At 41.9% G+C, this 17,988-nt stretch overlaps 1 protein-coding gene across 2 annotated transcripts in view; it reads right to left on the reverse strand.

The window, feature by feature from the left end:
- Positions 1-13,120, reverse strand: part of LOC111840770 (ATP-binding cassette sub-family B member 6) — a 39,364-nt gene extending 26,244 nt beyond the window's left edge. Inside the window, exons 1-16 of one of the 2 annotated variants that reach the window (XM_072714803.1) lie at positions 13,050-13,118; positions 12,914-12,960; positions 10,457-10,991; positions 9,318-9,455; positions 8,197-8,386; positions 5,542-5,634; positions 5,240-5,432; positions 4,948-5,069; positions 4,508-4,617; positions 4,349-4,414; positions 4,129-4,254; positions 3,922-3,998; positions 3,770-3,833; positions 2,959-3,044; positions 1,544-1,601; positions 1,211-1,315 (exon numbers count right to left, since the gene is read on the reverse strand). In XM_072714803.1, coding sequence (XP_072570904.1) covers positions 1,211-1,315; positions 1,544-1,601; positions 2,959-3,044; positions 3,770-3,833; positions 3,922-3,998; positions 4,129-4,254; positions 4,349-4,414; positions 4,508-4,617; positions 4,948-5,069; positions 5,240-5,432; positions 5,542-5,634; positions 8,197-8,386; positions 9,318-9,455; positions 10,457-10,972 — 1,944 coding nt within the window. In that variant the 5' untranslated portion in view covers positions 10,973-10,991; positions 12,914-12,960; positions 13,050-13,118. Of the gene's footprint in view, positions 1-1,210; positions 1,316-1,543; positions 1,602-2,958; positions 3,045-3,769; positions 3,834-3,921; positions 3,999-4,128; positions 4,255-4,348; positions 4,415-4,507; positions 4,618-4,947; positions 5,070-5,239; positions 5,433-5,541; positions 5,635-8,196; positions 8,387-9,317; positions 9,456-10,456; positions 10,992-12,913 lie in introns of both variants that reach the window. The other variant, XM_072714798.1, reaches the window with a different exon arrangement.
- Between the last annotated feature and the right edge of the window lie 4,868 nt (positions 13,121-17,988).

Consider the following 17,988-nt stretch of genomic DNA (forward strand, 5'->3'; position numbering starts at 1 on the left):
CACACTCAGTCTCACATACGGACAATTTAGGCACTCCGATTCACATAAGTTTAATGTTTTTGAACAGTATAAGGAAATCGGCGGATCTGCTGAAAAGGCACCCACACACAGGGGGAATATGCAATGTCCACACACACAAAGGGGCGGCGTGTGCTGAGGGGGCTACCCAGTGCGCCACTGTATCGCTGGGCTTGTATGATGTACCATGTTAATATCGACATGGCATTTCATGCACATGAAATCGTCACATTGCAAAGGACCGCGATAGTCGAGTTCAAACCATTAATAAATTATGCTAAAACATTTACTTCGTCATAGGAAACCAAAATTAGCAAGCTTGGCAATTTTAACGAAGCTTCATTTTGAGCATTATCTAATATAGGTTTAAAAAATATGTCTAAAGTCTACCACCACTGCTTTTGCAAAAGCACTGCATGCGATCTCTGAGACAACCATTGCTTTTTCGTCCTTTCTGTTGGACTGATTCATAGACTGTGGTGGGTTTGTGAAAAATTAACCAAAAAATGAGTGAAGAAAAGAAAGGTAAAAAGGAAGTGGTTACGAAGTCATTCATATTGTAAAATAAGTTAAACGTGGATAAGCTCTACATTTGGCTATATAGTTAATTTTCAACTCATAAATATCGCAATATAATCTTTTTCTAGTCTAATAACATGCAATATGTTAACAAAATAATTTAAGTTATTTTTTAAGTTATTTTTTGATAGGGTATTATGTAAGCTATCATGCAAAATGATGTGGTGATATTCAAGTTCTGCTTTGCAATACTGACAGACATCTGCATTCTCATTCACTTTTAACACAAAGTACTTCCACACAAATGATGCTTTCACTCTATCTGGGCCCTCATCCTGCAAGTGCCAAATATCTTCCTCCATATTGCTGAGTAATCACGAAAGAACATTTTAATCAATGCTTTTTAATAATCGAGTTTAAAATCGAGCAATTGTGACCACTCTATTCATATGTACACAGGATTTAGCACTGTTCTCCATTACATATGCCCCATGCGGCAATGCAAAAAGAAATTTATGAACCAAACTGCTATGAACTAATAATGGAAACCTAAAAAGTCGGCAAGCTCGAGTTGTGTCACACATCCACCACCACATCAGAAACGAACAACGGCATCGGCTGCTGCCCGTCCCACCATCATTTTCCACGCTGCACTTCCCATAAGTAGCCTCACCTTTGAGATGTCTTGGCCGTCGATGCGGATGCAGCCTCCCTGGACACTGTAGAAGCGGAAGAGCAGGCGGATGATGGTGCTTTTCCCCGAGCCTGACTGGCCAACCTGAAGACAGCAGAACGGGACAGGAAACCAGTGAGCAGAGTGGAACGTAGCAAGACAGAGAGCCACCTCTGATACCCTTACTGGGTGAGACCTTTTAAGAATCTCTGCAAGTGCTATTATGTTAAAAAGAAGACTAAATCTGAATAGGTACAGGATATAATGCTGGGAATTGATAGGTACCTTATCTCCAGACACCACAAATGAAATGCAGTGAGGTTATAAACCTACCAGAGCTACAGTCTGCCCAGGCATCACAGTGAATGAGATGTCCTTGAGGATCTCCTTCCTACAGCGACATTTTTAAAACATATATTACACATCAGACTGTAGCACAACACAGCTGTGACAGAGATTTCTGTTTGTTCTTAGATTCTAGCCCACAGAACCTTGGGGGGGGGGGAGAAGAGAGGAGTGGGATCAAAGCTACATAATAATGTTTCATCAGATGAACAATATGGACCATGAGAGGAAAGACCACCTGAAACATCTGGATGAATTAAAATGTACAGCTGCACCAGGGCCTATAAAAACTAAAATGCATGAGAATATTACATCTGTACTTGCTTCCCTGAAATGCTTCCCTGTCTAATTTAGAGGTTTTTTCCTCACTGTTAAACGCTAAAAAGGACTTGCAATAACATATCTTAAGTATTATTTTATTCCACGCACTACTTCCCATACAGATATTAAGCTGCATTTTAATGGCCTAAAACACCTGCTTTGCATTCAATCGCATTATCGTGACTTGCTTCTATAAGCAAAACAATAGGCCAGCCAAAGATTAGATACAATCGCCCTTTTCTTTTTGCCATGCCATGACCGTCTCTGGACTTTGTAGTTTGTTCCAAATACTGTCTTTTTTCATTATGCTGCCAAAGCTGAGGCCACTTGGCTTAGTTTGTATTGCATATGACTATCTCTACACAAAGACAGATACATACATACTAACAGATAACTAAATACAAACCCAATAGATATCCATGTTACATGGACCAGATTAATGGAATTTTAACATAAAAAGAGCATTTGAAGTTTACTCTATACATAAGTGACTTTCAAATGCCAGAGATGACCATAAACTCATCGGACAGTTTCTCATGAATCGAAGGATGACAGCAAGTGACCTTCAAAAGGAATGGGAAACATTAAGTGCAGGTGTGACATGCTCTGCTAGGACAGTATCAGGCTCCTAGAAGCAGGCTGAAGTCCCATAAAGCAAGGAAGAAGCCCTTCATTAATGAGAAACAGGGAAGAACCAGAAAAATATACATTATTCACAGACACACACCTAAAAACTGAGAAATGAGAGAAACAAAAAATTGTGCTGTGGTCTCATTTTTTTTCTGTGGCTGTACTTTTGAAGACACAGGGAAACCAGATTTTCCCCCATATTGGCAAATTGGGTTTTTACATTGTTGTTCTTAACATAGCGCTTTGTGATCCCTAAATTAAAAAACAAAAAGATTAAATTAATTTTCATGTACTGACAAAGGGTAATTACATGGAGACTTTGATTCCACCTGATCTGAACGTGAAGTCACCTTTGGGCAAAGTATTGTCACCGGAAGGAAACTTGGAATAGTGACATTGTTGACATTTAAGCCTGACTGTACATGAGTCTGTGATGTTGAAGGCGAACGTACCCATCAACGTAACTGAAATGGACGTTCTCAAACTCCACCTTCCCAGCCTTGAACTGGAGGTTTCCAGCATTGATGTCGTCCTTCACCTGGAGGGGGATGGAGGAGAGAGAGAGTGAATGTGAATGGGAGGTAGGAAGTGGCCATGTGTCACCAACGAAGACTAACACAAGCTAGGGAGAAGAGCCAAGGACTGCCACTGCGCACACAGTGCCTCAACAGGAGGGGGGGGGGGGGCACTGCGCACACAGTGCCTCAACAGGAGGGGGGGGGGGGGGTCGCCCCTGGGCCTGCAAAGTGGATTAAAGAATTAACATGTCAAGAATACTTCTTAGCAACCACCTTGAAGTTAGCATCAAAGCGTGCTTCGATTGCAGACCCCCTCCACAGCGACGCCCGGCCCGTCACTGTACAGCTACAGCTCCCGAAGACAAACTTAAAAAGAAATCTGAACATCAAATAATGCCTTTGTTTTGATTCTTGCAGACATTAACATATCAAGGGGATCTGAGCAGCCTTTGTATGCTGGGTGTCGGCTGTGTGTTTTTGGGGAAAATTTTCCCACAGCGGGGCCCGGCCCTGACCAAGGCTTAGGCCAGGAGGGGGGCAGAGGGGCTCTGTATCAGCACCCATCACATGCTCCGCTTACGCATCACTAAAACACAGAGCTTCTCCCGTCCGATCACCCAAAACGTGGCCATTTCACATCTACTACCAAGCGTTACATAAGTAACAAAAAAAGAACACACTTCTTATCTTAAGATACAAAACACCCTTGTGAAATATTTTGATATTACTGTGGAAAACTACATACTTCCTCCTCTTCCTCAAAGAGTTTGAACATGCTTTCCATGTCAATGAAGGACCTCTGGATCACCCTGTGGAGAGAAGGGGGTTGGATTAAAGATGTTTTTGCGAGGCTATCAAATCCTCATGTGATTAGGGTCCGCATCACCCAAGTCTCACCTGTAATAGGTTCCAAACCAATTGAGTGGCGTGTACAACTGGATGATATACGTTGCAAAGAGGATGTAATCGCCAACCTATCAACCGAGTAGAGAGCAAGGAGAGGTTAAACTACTAAATCACGACATCCCAAAACCCAAGAGACGGAATACCAAAAGTGTATCGGAAAAAAATACATCACTATCTCAAATTGGAATGAAAAGACACCTGGAATTTTTTCTCTGAAACAAAGTAAGCGCAGAGGAGAGAGCCAGCGAGCAGACCGGCGCCGATGATCACGTTCTGCGTCTGGTTGAGTAAGGCCAGGGAAGCGTTTGTCTTCCATTCTGACGACTGAGAAAGAAGAAGAAGCTCAGCATCTGCTTTCTCTCGACGCATTTTATCATCAACAATGATTTTATTCATTTAAACACTGTCTGCTTGTCACCTGATACTTCAGGACGGCCTCCTCGAAGCAGCCGACCTCATAGCTCTCAGCATTGTAATATTTAACCTAAATTTAAAAAGTAAGTAAAGATTAACCAAAAGAATAAGAAAAACCAGGAATAACAATGGTAGCAGAATCAGACGAGAGCTTTCGTATTACCGTCTCAAAGTTGAGCAACGAGTCCACCGCTTTGGACTTGGCGGCGTTGTCCTGGGCATTCATGTCCCGACGATACTTGGTCCTCCACTCGGTGATGATCACGGTGAGAGCTGAGGAGAGAAGGAAGAAGTTGGTGCTATTGCTGCAGTCTGTGTCAGGCCACACGACCGCTTGCTGGATAGGTCTGTGTCAGGCCACACGACCGCTTGCTGGATAGGTCTGTGTCAGGCCACACGACCGCTTGCTGGATAGGTCTGTGTCAGGCCACACGACCGCTTGCTGGATAGGTCTGTGTCAGGCCACACGACCGCTTGCTGGATAGGTCTGTGTCAGGCCACACGACCGCTTGCTGGATAGGTCTGTGTCAGCCACACGACCGCTTGCTGGATAGGTCTGTGTCAGGCCACACGACCGCTTGCTGGATACGCCTGTGCACTCACTGAGGTAGAGGAACATGCAGACGAAGACGATGAGGCCAAACCAGGCACTGAAGTAGGAGATGAAGTAGATAATGGCGATGACGATGTCCGCAATAGTAGGGAAGATGCTGAAGGCGATATAGCTGGGGAGAGGTAATGCGGGAGTTAATCCCTCAGAATGTTCTTTAATGATACTGTTTGAAAAGTACAATCAATTCAGTTGATTGTGGGTATGTGTGTGTGCAGGGGGGTTAACAAAATGCATTAAGTTTGGAAATGGCCCCGGCAGTCTCAGTACAGGGACTGGACTCACCTGAGCAGGCTGTCAATGGAGGAAGCTCCGCGGTCAACACTGCGCAGGACGTCGCCGGTGCGTCGGCCCAGGTGCCACCGCAGGGACAGAGAGTGCAGGTGTGCAAAGAGACGCACCTGCACCACGCGGCTACTGTACTGCTGCACCCGGATCCATAGGAAGGACCGCAGGTTGCTGACAAACCCAGAGGCTCCTGGGGGATGGGAGAAGGGGGTGGGCTGGGAATGAGAACTGGCCAATCACACGCCTGAAGGATAAGTAAATGGAGCCATGACACTAGAGCAAAGAGAGCCCAAACCTACCGGCTCCACCTCCCTGCAAGAACTTCAGCAGAACGTAGATACAAACGGTTGTGGTCAAGGTCTTCCAGCTGCTGCCGTCCGACAGCTCGTTGACTGTCGAGCACAGAAAGAAGAACACAAGTTAAAGACTGCATTCACATTTAAATAATGGAATAAAAGAACAAATGCTGCCAACATCTTCCTTTCTTCGACACAGGTATTGTATAATTTGATTTAAGCAGAGTTATGTTCTTGGGATGCTACAAGAAATGCTACCAGAACACCACAATTATGTAGCATTGTGCCACATATTGAATGATACCAATGAGACCAACCGACTGAATGATATCTAGTCTTGTGAGAATAAAAAAATAACAATAACCTTGTGACATGGCCACAAATATTATTCCAGGTTCACCATAGATTAATGGGAAAAAACCTGATTACATAAAAGGGTGGAGAATTTGGAGAATCTGATTTTGACACCTTCAGCAAACAGAGGCCTTTAATACAGATTATAGTTTATCATTGTACAGTTTGGGGACATTCTCAAATCATATCATCCTTTGGTCTCTGTTAAATAAAATAATATTAATTTTCTGCTGTGGGTACAGTAAGGTAGATCACAAGTATTCATTTTTATTTGTGTTTGATATATTATGGCTACAGCACACCTTGAAGAAATGGCAGCAAAAGGCAAAACTAGACTGTTTCTCATAGCTGGTGTGTCTGCAGGGAAGGGGACTGTCAGAATGTGGAGTTAATATAACATAATACAATAAGTAATTGTTATTGAAATAGGTATTCATCATGTCTGCAGAAAGCATCTGCAAAGTTCTTTGCAGAAACATTCTGGTGCTCACTCATAGCGAGGACACGATCGGTCACACGGAGCAACAAAAAAGACTTGACATGGGACTAGAGGTCACCAACATTTTTGCCCCGCTTTGCTTGTGCTCCATTGTGAGTGGGTTATATTATGGCTCAGAAACCTTGACTCGTGCATTGTGCAGGCAGCCATTTAAAGCTTCACTCATCGGCGCCAAAGCTGCCATGTGACTGCACGGCCGGTTCCACGGGGCAATGCGGATCTGGGGCTGACCAGAAATCCCAACCAGACTCATTTGCATTCATTAGGGTTTTGATTGTAAAATGGGTGCAAAAGAGGGAAGAAAAGGAAAGGAGTGAAACAATACAAAACAAATGCCCAGAGAGGAGGAAAAAAAGTGACTCTCTCTTTTGGTGGTGACTGCAAAGAATGGAGTTGCGGTTTTCAGCCTTGGCACAGGGGGTAAAGGGAGCCTCAGACAAACAGCCCCTTGTACCAGCGTGTTAACTTTGCTGAAAGCCCCTTACGCCCCCTAATCGTGACTGGCAGGGTGGGTGACCTCCCCTATCAACCCCCAAGCCCACTCCACAGCACAAAAGGCGGCCTTTTCAGCAGCCGGCTCTTTTATGTGGCTAGAAACAGCAAAGCGTTATTCGCATTTGGTGACAAACCACAGAGCAGACATGGCCCCTAAACATCCCTTGTTTGTTCACCCATGTTGCAGAGAGGCCTTTTGGAAAGTGTTTCAGGTCCATGTTATTCAGATAGGCAGGCGGGGAGCAGACCCAGGCACGGGGGGCACCAGAGCAAAGCTATGCAGAGGTTTAAACGCTGTCCAGTTTGGTCCCACATCCCTTTGTGAGAGTCGAAGGCATTTTGGCTGCGAGTTAACAGAGGGCTTTGACATTGGGTGAGGTGCTGGTGGGGGGGGGGGGGGGGCAGTGGCACATCCTGCCGGCCAAGAAGGAGACACTGCTCCAGTATGCAAGGAGACATCAGTGAGGCACCCACTTCACACACACATAAACACACGCATCTGCTTGGTGCACGCAAAGACAGAGGGAAGACAAAAACAAAGCCAAAAATAAGCACAAGGCGATGACAGGGGGATTCATTTATGGGTCACTTTGTGAAAGATCCAAAAAATGTGTTATTTAATACAGTGTGAACAAGACAAAAAAAAAAAGCGAAGTATTTACTTGTTTTCAATGAATACCTTAGAGTTCCACTGAATCCTTTAGCTATCTAAGAAGCAGAGAAGTACCCATTCTGTAGAGTTAAATGTGCAATCTCACAGACCAAAAAACCATTATTTACACTGTCTGATTATGCTATTTTCAATTAGGCCAACTACGGATTATGTTATGTTGGTGAAGAGTGAACGTCAAAAATGAAGTGAAACCTTCCTGAAACGCGGGGATATCGGCAGCTGTTTCCATGGGAGGATAATGGCCAATTAAAAAATAACTTACTGGATGCAATAATGACCCTGACAAAGCTTCAAATTTAAATTCCAGGTTAGAAAGTTGCAGCGTGAATGCTGTCCCCGAGCGACACGCTACTAGTTTAGGTTACGTGTCGATCTTGCCATCTACTGTCGACAGTTAGTACTGCAGCATATACGGCTGCAAACAGAATTCAGGTCATATTTTTTGTAATTATGAGATTAGTACGAAACACCAAAAATGGCGTGAAAACATGTTTCTATATATACGTTCTACAAAGTCACAGAAAAATTGCACCTTAGAAACAACAGTGACCCAGACCAAATCAGAGCAGAGGATCCATATCACCATACTGACAGGTCGTCACAATGCTGCCATATGTGGAAACTTTTATGCTCTTACCAATGTTCTTGTAGTAGATGGGCACGAAGACATTAATTGCCCGCTCTACACCTAGCAAACAGACGCAGAACAGAACGAGCGCCTGCAGGAAGACACTGCCCCGGGGCCACATGTACGGCAGCAGCAGACCAAACTTCTTGCGGAAACCCTGCCAGGTGGACTGGGACTGTGGAGAGCCCCCTAAAAGCAGCTGGAAGGCGGTCACAGGGCACAGAGAGCAGAGAAGGAAATAAACAACATGTTCATTTAAAAGCAAAGCCGCACAAACAAAACCAGGATCAAGTGTATTATCATTATCATCGATACATCTACCAATTACATGTTTTATGATGGTCATTAGACATTGTAGTACATCAAATATATCGAAAGGTACAGAATGCCATCTATAGTATTATTTTTAAAAAACGCAAACGCATTTCAAATAACAGACTTAACTTTTTAATTGCGTAAAAATAACCAGGAGAGGCCTAAAAAAATCTAGAGAAACTTGTACCTTGGAAGGAAAAAAGTGGCGTGGTTCCTACCTGTATATTCAGCATTAAATGTGGTACCTCTTTGGCTAAAGTACTTCATACCATTTTAAAGTTTTCATACAAAGCAAATTTGCTGCTGAGTCATTCTTACATTGCACTCTTTCGCATAGTCATTGTTCTGATTTGCAAAGTCATTGTTTAGTTTCGCATGGTCATTGTTGTGAGCAAAATGAGTGAAGGGGTATACAGGCATCCAGATATTTCCGGCTATTCACTTTCCCTCTAAATGGGTGTGTCAGAGTGTTTTGAGGTGCAGTTTCAATCAGGGCCATTCATTATAAATAAAGAATTACATTTTAAATGGTTGCTAATGCTAATCGTTATTCTTACTGCTATTGAACTGCAGAGTGGAGACTATAACTCAGTCTGCTTAATCTTTATCGCTACACTAGAACCAAGTATCTATTTCATAAAAGGCTTTAAGGGATTTATTGAATTTTATATTTAAAACCTATTTTTATCTTTTTTATTCAAAACTGAACGTTGTACTGTAAACACAATTTTAAGGAAGGGCTATAACCATAACACTTCTTTGATGCTGATTCTTAAACCACCAGTGTCTTGCCACTGACAGACAGCCAGGATTACCTGTCCATGCTCCAGGTCACGTTCATCCTCGTTGATGAGGAGCATATATGGCCTCTTTGGTAAACCTGGAGCCTTCAAGCCCAGGAGAAACAGTGCCCCTGTGCCAAGATAACGGACCATCCAGAGCGCAAATTCCACCTGTAGGGATATAGACTGCATCTCAGCCATCAGCACCAACACACATTCTCTATACTTCTGAGATAGACATGTAGTCTAGTTATAAAGGGATGGAGCAGTTGTGATGGCAGGAGTAGGCAACCCATTTCCTAAGATATAAGATCTCGTTCTTCCTCCTCAAAGTTCAGTTCTGTTTTATCTAATGGTAATAAAGGTGTGGAATATTTGTTTGATCATCTGAAAGACATACACGAATGCTTCATGGGAAGTCATACGAATTTAGCACAGAATGACACTTATGTGTGCTGGGTTCCACAGAAGCAGCCCAAGAATTCTCATACATAGTTTCTGTTTTTTAAAATACTGCAGCATTGATCCTCAGGAAGACAGGATCAGAGGCACACGAGCCAATCCGTCAGTTAAATGTATGATGTAGGAAGAGGCGGAGACAGGGTGGGGAGGAAGACAGCATGACAAAGGTCTGAGCAATGACTCAGCAACTTTGAACATTTCTCCTGTGTTTACCTCACTCTTTTGGACTAGTTTTTTTCGCTATGTCATGTGTCAAAAATTGAATTTTTATGGAAGAAAAAGTTATATTAGTCTATATTACCACATGTCAAAAATCATGTAGAAAAGAAAAAAAAAAAGCCAGCAACCCCCAAACATATGCTAACATTTATGGTCCTGGTCTGTTTCCTGGGCTGGATATGAACTGAAGATACCCATAAATCAACAGAAAATAGTACCCATAAATACACATACAATACACAAAAGAAAGACACATGGTGCTCTGCCACGGTTTCCTTCTTAATATTGTACTTGTTAATCCAGGTTTTGAAAGTTGATTATCTCGAAGAAAGTCATATCTACAACAATTCACATATCAACTGGTAAGCAACAGATTTTCAGAATCCCAACAGAGTTAAGGAACAGAAACAAAAACCATTCCTGAAAACATTATATCCAACATAGCTGAGAGCAATTTGTAAGAAATGTTCTCCCAATGCTTCAAAACTCACCTGCTGATCTGTAGATTCAAGACCCCACCACCAGAGGGGGCTGTACCAAGAGACAAAAGCAAGGTTCTCGGCCGAGAAGGCTAGGGCCCAAAAGAGCAGAAGAACTGCGCTGTGTCCTCGAGTTCGGTCTTGTACCAGGACCCGCCGGCGCTCCAAGTGCAGCAGGGCAATGGCACAAGCCCAGCCCAGTGCAGAGAGACAGCCATAGACCAGCACATGGCCATGAAGCTCAGTGCCCTGTTCTGCCCTCCAGATCATGCCCACCAGGAACTGGAGCAAGAGCAGCACGGACAGGCCCTGCTGCAGTCTGTAAAGGCGTGAGCGTGGCACAAACTTGGGCTCCATCGCTGTGCCATAGTGCTGGTAGCAAACCCAATGGAATGTCCCAAAGAACAATGAGAAGGTCAGGAGTACGGTAGGGACCAAGGTTGCGTAGAAGCAGGGGGAGAAGCCGCCCTGCACCCAGGCCTGTGCAAGCGAGGTGCGGGGGTCGCAGTAATTCCCGAGAACTGCCATGACTCAGGAACCTTCACTTCTGTTGAGAGAGAAAAAATAAAGCTCTTTGAAAGAGATGCAACTCAAATCTGCATACTTTTCCCAAAGCTGAATAAAAAATGATTATGTTGTTGTTTCAAATGCTCTCAAATCACACATGAAATCTCTTTTATGAATATGCTCATATAAGGCAAGCAAGAAGGGACTGTTCCATTTAAAGAGTGGGCCAATGCTTCTTGAACGCACATTTCTAGATAGAAACTTAAGCAAACTAGAGGTGGTAACCCCATACTGTGACCCGTTTGTAACCCCATCCAAAGTGACTGTGCTGCACATAAGCCTTGGCACATTTGGTCTGGAAACCAGAACTCCAGTTCTTTAATGGGATGTGTTTACAAAGGCTTTCTGTTATTCCAGAACCATCCATCCATCCATTGTCCAACCCGCTTATCCTACTGGGTCGCGGGGTGTCCGGAGCCTATCCCGGAAGCAACGGGCACGAGGCAGGGAACAACCCTGGATGGGGGGGCCAGCCCATCGCAGGGCACACTCACACACCAGCCACCCACACATGCACACCTAAGGGCAATTTAGCAACGCCAATTAGCCTCAGCACGTCTTTGGACTGTGGGGGGAAACCGGAGTACCCGGAGGAAACCCCACGACGACACGGGGAGAACATGCAAACTCCACGCACATGTGACACATGAGACTCGAACCCAGGTCCCAGAGGTGCGAGGCAACAGCGCTAACCACTGCACCACCATGCCGCCCCTTATTCCAGAACCATTGCAGCAAAAAGGTTGAATTGATATTAATCATTCTAAGTAATATAACAAATGGTTACTGTAGTGATGGTCTTTGATGCAGATATCTGATTTCATTAAGTCATATAAATGGTAAAATTAGCTTCTTTGCTTTCCATTTTCTGGCAAGCCCCAGTGACCCTTCACCGAGACTGCCTTTTATTAGCATCAAGAATTAATGGGAACCTTATTACTTGTAACCACAAATAGGATGCTATCACGATCAGTAATAAATGTAGGAATTCTAATCGAAAATACTGTTGATTTCTACAGCCACAGCAACGCGAAACAAAAATGCCTACATAACGACAACATAGTCTGCTAAGTTTATACAGTAATGACATGCTGCCTCCATGTATTTTACAATTTCATACGGTTGGTGAATTTAAAGTAAAACATCCGCCTCGATTGTATACATCTGCTTCGATGTTAGCCTATTACTGTATAAGGCCAAGAAAACACAACAGGCGCAGGATAAGAGGAGGATCGGGCTCCCGCACCAAAGCAGTCTGTACCCGGCTGACTGTCCCGGGAGGCTGGGCACACTGCAGCACGCTTTCCCGCTAAACTGGGAGCTGAACGTCGTCTATCATCCTGAGAGACTGAATCATGGTCCAGAAGAACCCCAGCTGTCAATGAGACTCCGAGAGGAACCACTCAGCTATCCCTGCTTTTCTGTATTCCCAAATCCTCGTTATATGAGGTAAACTAACAACAACAAAGAGGTCATTTGGTCATTGTCATATGTAGCGAAATAAAGTTACACAGTAAACCTACAAAACAACCGCAGACTGGAAATCATACCCTATATACAGTAAATAGGTCAACATGATTTATATCGGACCCCAAAGAGACAGCTGTCCTGTTAACAATATGCACGAAACACTAATTTACCAAGCAAAATATACTGAGAAGTATTATAGTAGAATGTATAATTTACCAAACTGATTTTTCCACACCACTGTAAAAGCGCCAACTACCAAAACACAGCAGCGATCTCTGAAATACGGCAGGCTTCATCGCAAATAGCAATGACAGGGACATCGAAAGCTTGGGGGAAAGACGCACCACCATCAAACTACAATGCGAAGATTAGCCGGCAATGATACCATACAACTAGCCTTTTAGCAGTGCTGCACATTACAGTGACACTTACCTTTCCCAAGAAACAGGTTGTTTTACGGTACACCAGGGTTACGGCTCCTTAACAACGGTAGAAAGTCAGCGAGAATTTAAGTTTGTAGACGAACAGGTCAGGACCCAAAAACAATATTCAAGCGATCGATACATACACATATGAACTTAACTACGCGGTATACGTCCTTGTTAAACCGCCGCGTACGGGCTGATCAGTGAATCGGCATTCGACTAGGTGCGGACTGAAGACGTCACTGAAAGAAGCCGGCAAGCGCCACGCCCACCGGCTAGCGAGTACTGCCACATGTTACCGACCGGCTGCTGTGCAATAAGAAGGCGGGGTGTATCTAGGTTTTGGCATATGCTAATCAGACTCTGAAAAGACGATTTAGAATGCTGAATACGTCAAAACATATTAATTTGTTGGCTCGTAAGAGATCTAACATTTTTTGGAAGAGTTCTGATGACAAAAGCAGAAGAAATATCACGTTTAGTTTGTTGATCACAAAATGGTCAAGTCTACTGTTTGCATGTTTTTTGTAATATTGCCTATTCTTGGATACCAGGACAACTTATGTTTATAAATTAAACTGGATTAAAAACATTTCTAACACTCTTACCTTGGTATTGGATCTCTAATTATGTCTTTGCTGTGTACTTACTATCACAAAGTTATAAATGTGAATTACCTACCAAACTTTTGAATTTTCAGTAAATTCTACTACATATAAATCAGCATCCCTGTTAGTTTAAAAACTTTATTAAAAGCATACTTAAACTATGGATCTTTGTCCAGCTACACACCAGCACTTTTAATCGATCATTAGCAAATGTTTAATTTTTATCTCACAGTAGAATCTCTAGTTAATTTTTTAACCATGAAGCTTTATATACAAATATGAAAACCCAGCAGCAATACCTCCCTTCCAAATGAGCCTAACCTCTTCAATGCTTGCTTTGATAAGGATAAATGGCACCACCCCCCCAACGCCAAGACAACAACAATTATTCCACAGCCAAAGCATTCTGCTGCCACCAGCCTACATGACACTCCACAGGGTGCTCACCCTCATCATCATAAAGTGCTTTGATAGGCTGGTCCTGGCCCAACCAAGACCTTGTCTTCTCCCTACCTTTGACAACACACAACACAACACAACAGTGTCTTTTTGTCCTGAAGAGACTAAAGAAAGACTGTCACCTCAGGCCCAGACAGATTTTACTGATGTACTATCAGGAGCATCTAGAACAGCTGTATACATTGTGGTATAACAGTTGCCCTGTCTCCAACCAAAAGGTCCTGCAATGGGTAATAAAAGCTGACAAGTACATAATCGGCTCCCAGCCCCCCTCCATTGAGGACCTCTAGCAGAAGTGATGTTTAAAAAGCAACATCATTGGAGATCCCAAACCACAGACTACTTATTAGATTCCTTTCCATATGGAGGTACAACCAGGGTGTCTATGGGGGGCAGAACTGGGTCAGCTGTCCCCAGATCCTGGGTCAAGGGGGCCCAAAAGGGCCCATGTTATATACTCTGCTGGAATAATCTGTCAAAAATACATATTTGTGAAAACTTGATATAAGCGCGCGTACAAGTTCTTAGGTCGGCGTTCACGGTTTGACTTCTGAGATTCAGATCGAGCTCTAGGTAATTTTTTTTCGAACTGGTTGGTTCGACTTTTAAGAAATTTGAGTTCTAATGAGTTCGAGAACTGAGGTACCACTGTATTTACTGTATAAATCACATAAAAGCTTGCTACTTTTTATCTTCCTAATTTTCATTGAAATAGTGGTCGAAAACAATTTTACTTTCCCTCCTTATAATGCAAAATGTCACATTCGAACAGTGAAGGACACAGGAGCAGGCATGAGGGTAAATTATTCCGAATGTGTCCTCCTTGTTTATTGGTGCTGTAACTCATAGAGAAATAATTAACATTGTGAAAACATTTAAAAATAAAAAGTCCACTGACTGTTTTGGTATTGACATGATATTAGTTCAAAGTATTATAGAATATATAGTGCAACCTTTCACATATATTTGTAATTTGTCTTTTCGAATTGGTATGTTCCCCTCAAAAATGAAAATAGCAAAAGTTATTCCAATTTATAAAAAGGGAGAGAGATGTCAATTCACCAATTACAGGCCAATATCACTACTCCCACAGTTCTTAAAAATTCTAGAAAAGTTATTTGTTAATAGACTTGATAAATATATTGAGAAGTATAATCTTCTAAGTGATAACCAATATGGCTTTAGAGCGAAGAGGTCCACTTCAATGGCAGTTATGGAACTTGTAGAAGGGATATCGAATGCAATAGATAATAAGGAATATACTGTTGGTGTTTTTATAGACTTAAAAAAGGCGTTTGATACAATTGATCATTCTATATTAATGAATAAACTACAGAGGTATGGTATAAGAGGGATAGTTTACAAGTGGATGCAAAGTTACCTGGATGATAGATATCAATATGTCGAAATTAATAATGTAAAATCTAATCAGATGAAGGGAAATTGTGGTGTTCCTCAGGGCTCTGTGTTGGGCCCTAAGTTATTCATATTATATATAAATGATATATGTAGTGTTTCCAATTTGTTAAAATGTGTATTGTTTGCTGATGATGCTACTCTGTATTGTTCAGATAAAAACCTAAAACAGCTTCTGACTACGGTGGAAAAGGAGTTAAATATATTTAAAAACTGGTTTGATATAAATAAGTTAACGCTAAACATAAACAAAACACAATGTATTATTTTTGGCACTAGACAAATGAAAAACGTACCCGAAATCAGGGTTGATGGAATTGAAATCAAAAGAGTGTATGAAAATAAATTTCTTGGAGTGATAATTGATGATAAGTTAAGCTGGAAATTTCATATAAATCATGTTTAAAAAAAAATGTCAAAGATCATTGCTATTCTCTATAAAACAAAGTATGTTCTGAATAAGAAATCATTATATACACTTTATTGTACTCTGCTGCTTCCTTATATGACTTATTGTCTAGAGATATGGGGTAATGCATATAAAACAAATACTCTTCCTATTTTTAAGTTACAAAAAAGGGCTATAAGAATAATAAATCAAACTATATAGAACCAACTAATATTTTGTTTATTAATTTGAATACCCTGAAATTTTATGATTTAGTTGAATATAAAATGGCACAGATAATGTATAAAGCACAAAATAACTTGCTTTGCCGCAGTATTCAGAGGCTGTTTAAAGTCAGAGAGAGTCAATATGACCTAAGGGGAACAGATGTCTTTGAAAAAAATAAGATAAGGTCAAACATAAAGCAGAGATGTGTGTCTGTTAGAGGAGTTAACTTGTGGAATAGTTATGATAGTAATTTAAAAAGGTGTAGTTCATTTACCTTGTTTAAAAATAGGTTTAAAAATAGAGTATTAGAAACATATATAAATCAAGAATGAAAAGAGTGATAACAATACTAAAACCCTTGGTTGTTTTGCTTTGATGTAATTACTTGTTTTGTAATTGTTTTGTTTTGTTAAAAAGGTTGGCGAAATAAGCATATGCTTCAGCCAATACCTTTTGATTAGCTTTGTCCTGTGTTTTTGCTTTGTGGTAATTTTTATTTTGTATTCATTCAGATATTTGAATGTGAATGCTAATCAATAAAATCAATCAATATAACCAAAAGGAGTTTATTAAGGAATGGAAACAGGGTAAACAAAAGCTGACCACATGGGGTCAAACACAAGACAAAACTGGCAAGAGGGGAAACCACTGTAGCACACACTGGGGCAACATCAATGAGCAGACTGGGGAGCACAGGCCTGGGAGGCACTCTTATACAGCACTGAGGAGGAGCAAACGAGAGGCATCTGGTGTGAATCACATGAGGGCTGAAATGAGAGGTAAGACATATTAGTAACAAGGGGGCAGGAATGCAGGGTGTGACACCAAAAATGGTTTGGTCTGCTCACTTAATGCAGGTCAAACTCTCAGGCTTTCCAAAAGCAACAGTAATGTATTTAGTTTTCAAGCAGATCTTTGTTAAATATGCCTGAGACGTCAGATAGAGAAACCTGGTTTAATTTTTCATAGATTTCCAGCAGACCCAGAAAGACGCAGTAAGTGGATTGCGACGATGAGATGGGGGAATTGGCAGCCCATTGAATTTGTGTATTATTTAAATGTATGATTTGTTTGTTTTTTGTATGATTTATTAAGATTAGATTAATAAATAACGGGGTCTCCCCCGTGTCGACTTCATGTCCTGGGTGGGCGGGGCTGTGGCTCCCCACACACACTACTAGACAATTACTTGGAGAAACCTTAGGAACACCAGCGCGCTGACACACAGGTGTGCACACAGGTGCTCACGGACACGTGCTCACGGACACACACTGTCTTGATCGGCTGTTGTTTCTGGGCATGGGTTGTAAGGCTGGTTGTGTGTGCTGTTCAACAACATTTAACGTTTGATGGTCGTTGTGATTAGTACAGATGTTGTATGTTGTCTTTCTCTTTTCAACAGACATGGAAGCAGATTATCTGTTTTGTTTTTTTCTTGGTTTTTTTGTTTTTTTTTGTTTTTCTTTTGTTTTTTTTTTTTCTGTTTTCTTTCCATTCCTCTCTCTCCCTCTCTCTCTCTTCCCTCCTTCTCCTTTGTCCCCCCCTCCCTCTCCTTCTTTTGAGGAAGTAAATAAAAATATAAAATAAAATAAAAAGTAAATAAATAAATAATGATTAAAAAAAAAAAAAAAAAAAAAAAAATAGATACAGTCCCCCGCAGAGGGGGGGTGGAGGAGGGAATATAAAAAAAAAAAAAAGATTAGATTTCACTTTGTATTCAATTAAATTTGTTGCCTTTTTTCATTTTCACACGGACCTTATGCTAGCTGGAGATGGAGGCGGCAGAGACACAGGAAGCAAAAGTGAGGCTACCGGTCCGGAACATTCACTAGGCCATGAAAACAACCACACAAACTGTAGCTACCCAGCATCTTTTTCTCCAACACCAGATCCATCATCAAAATGCTGCAGATTGCTGCCTACACATCTCACCACCATGACCAGAGCAAAGACTCCAGTAAGAGTAAAGGAGGGTAATTATGC

Source organism: Paramormyrops kingsleyae, chromosome 1 (genome assembly GCF_048594095.1).
Source record: "Paramormyrops kingsleyae isolate MSU_618 chromosome 1, PKINGS_0.4, whole genome shotgun sequence".
Taxonomy (NCBI): Eukaryota; Metazoa; Chordata; class Actinopteri; order Osteoglossiformes; family Mormyridae; genus Paramormyrops; species Paramormyrops kingsleyae.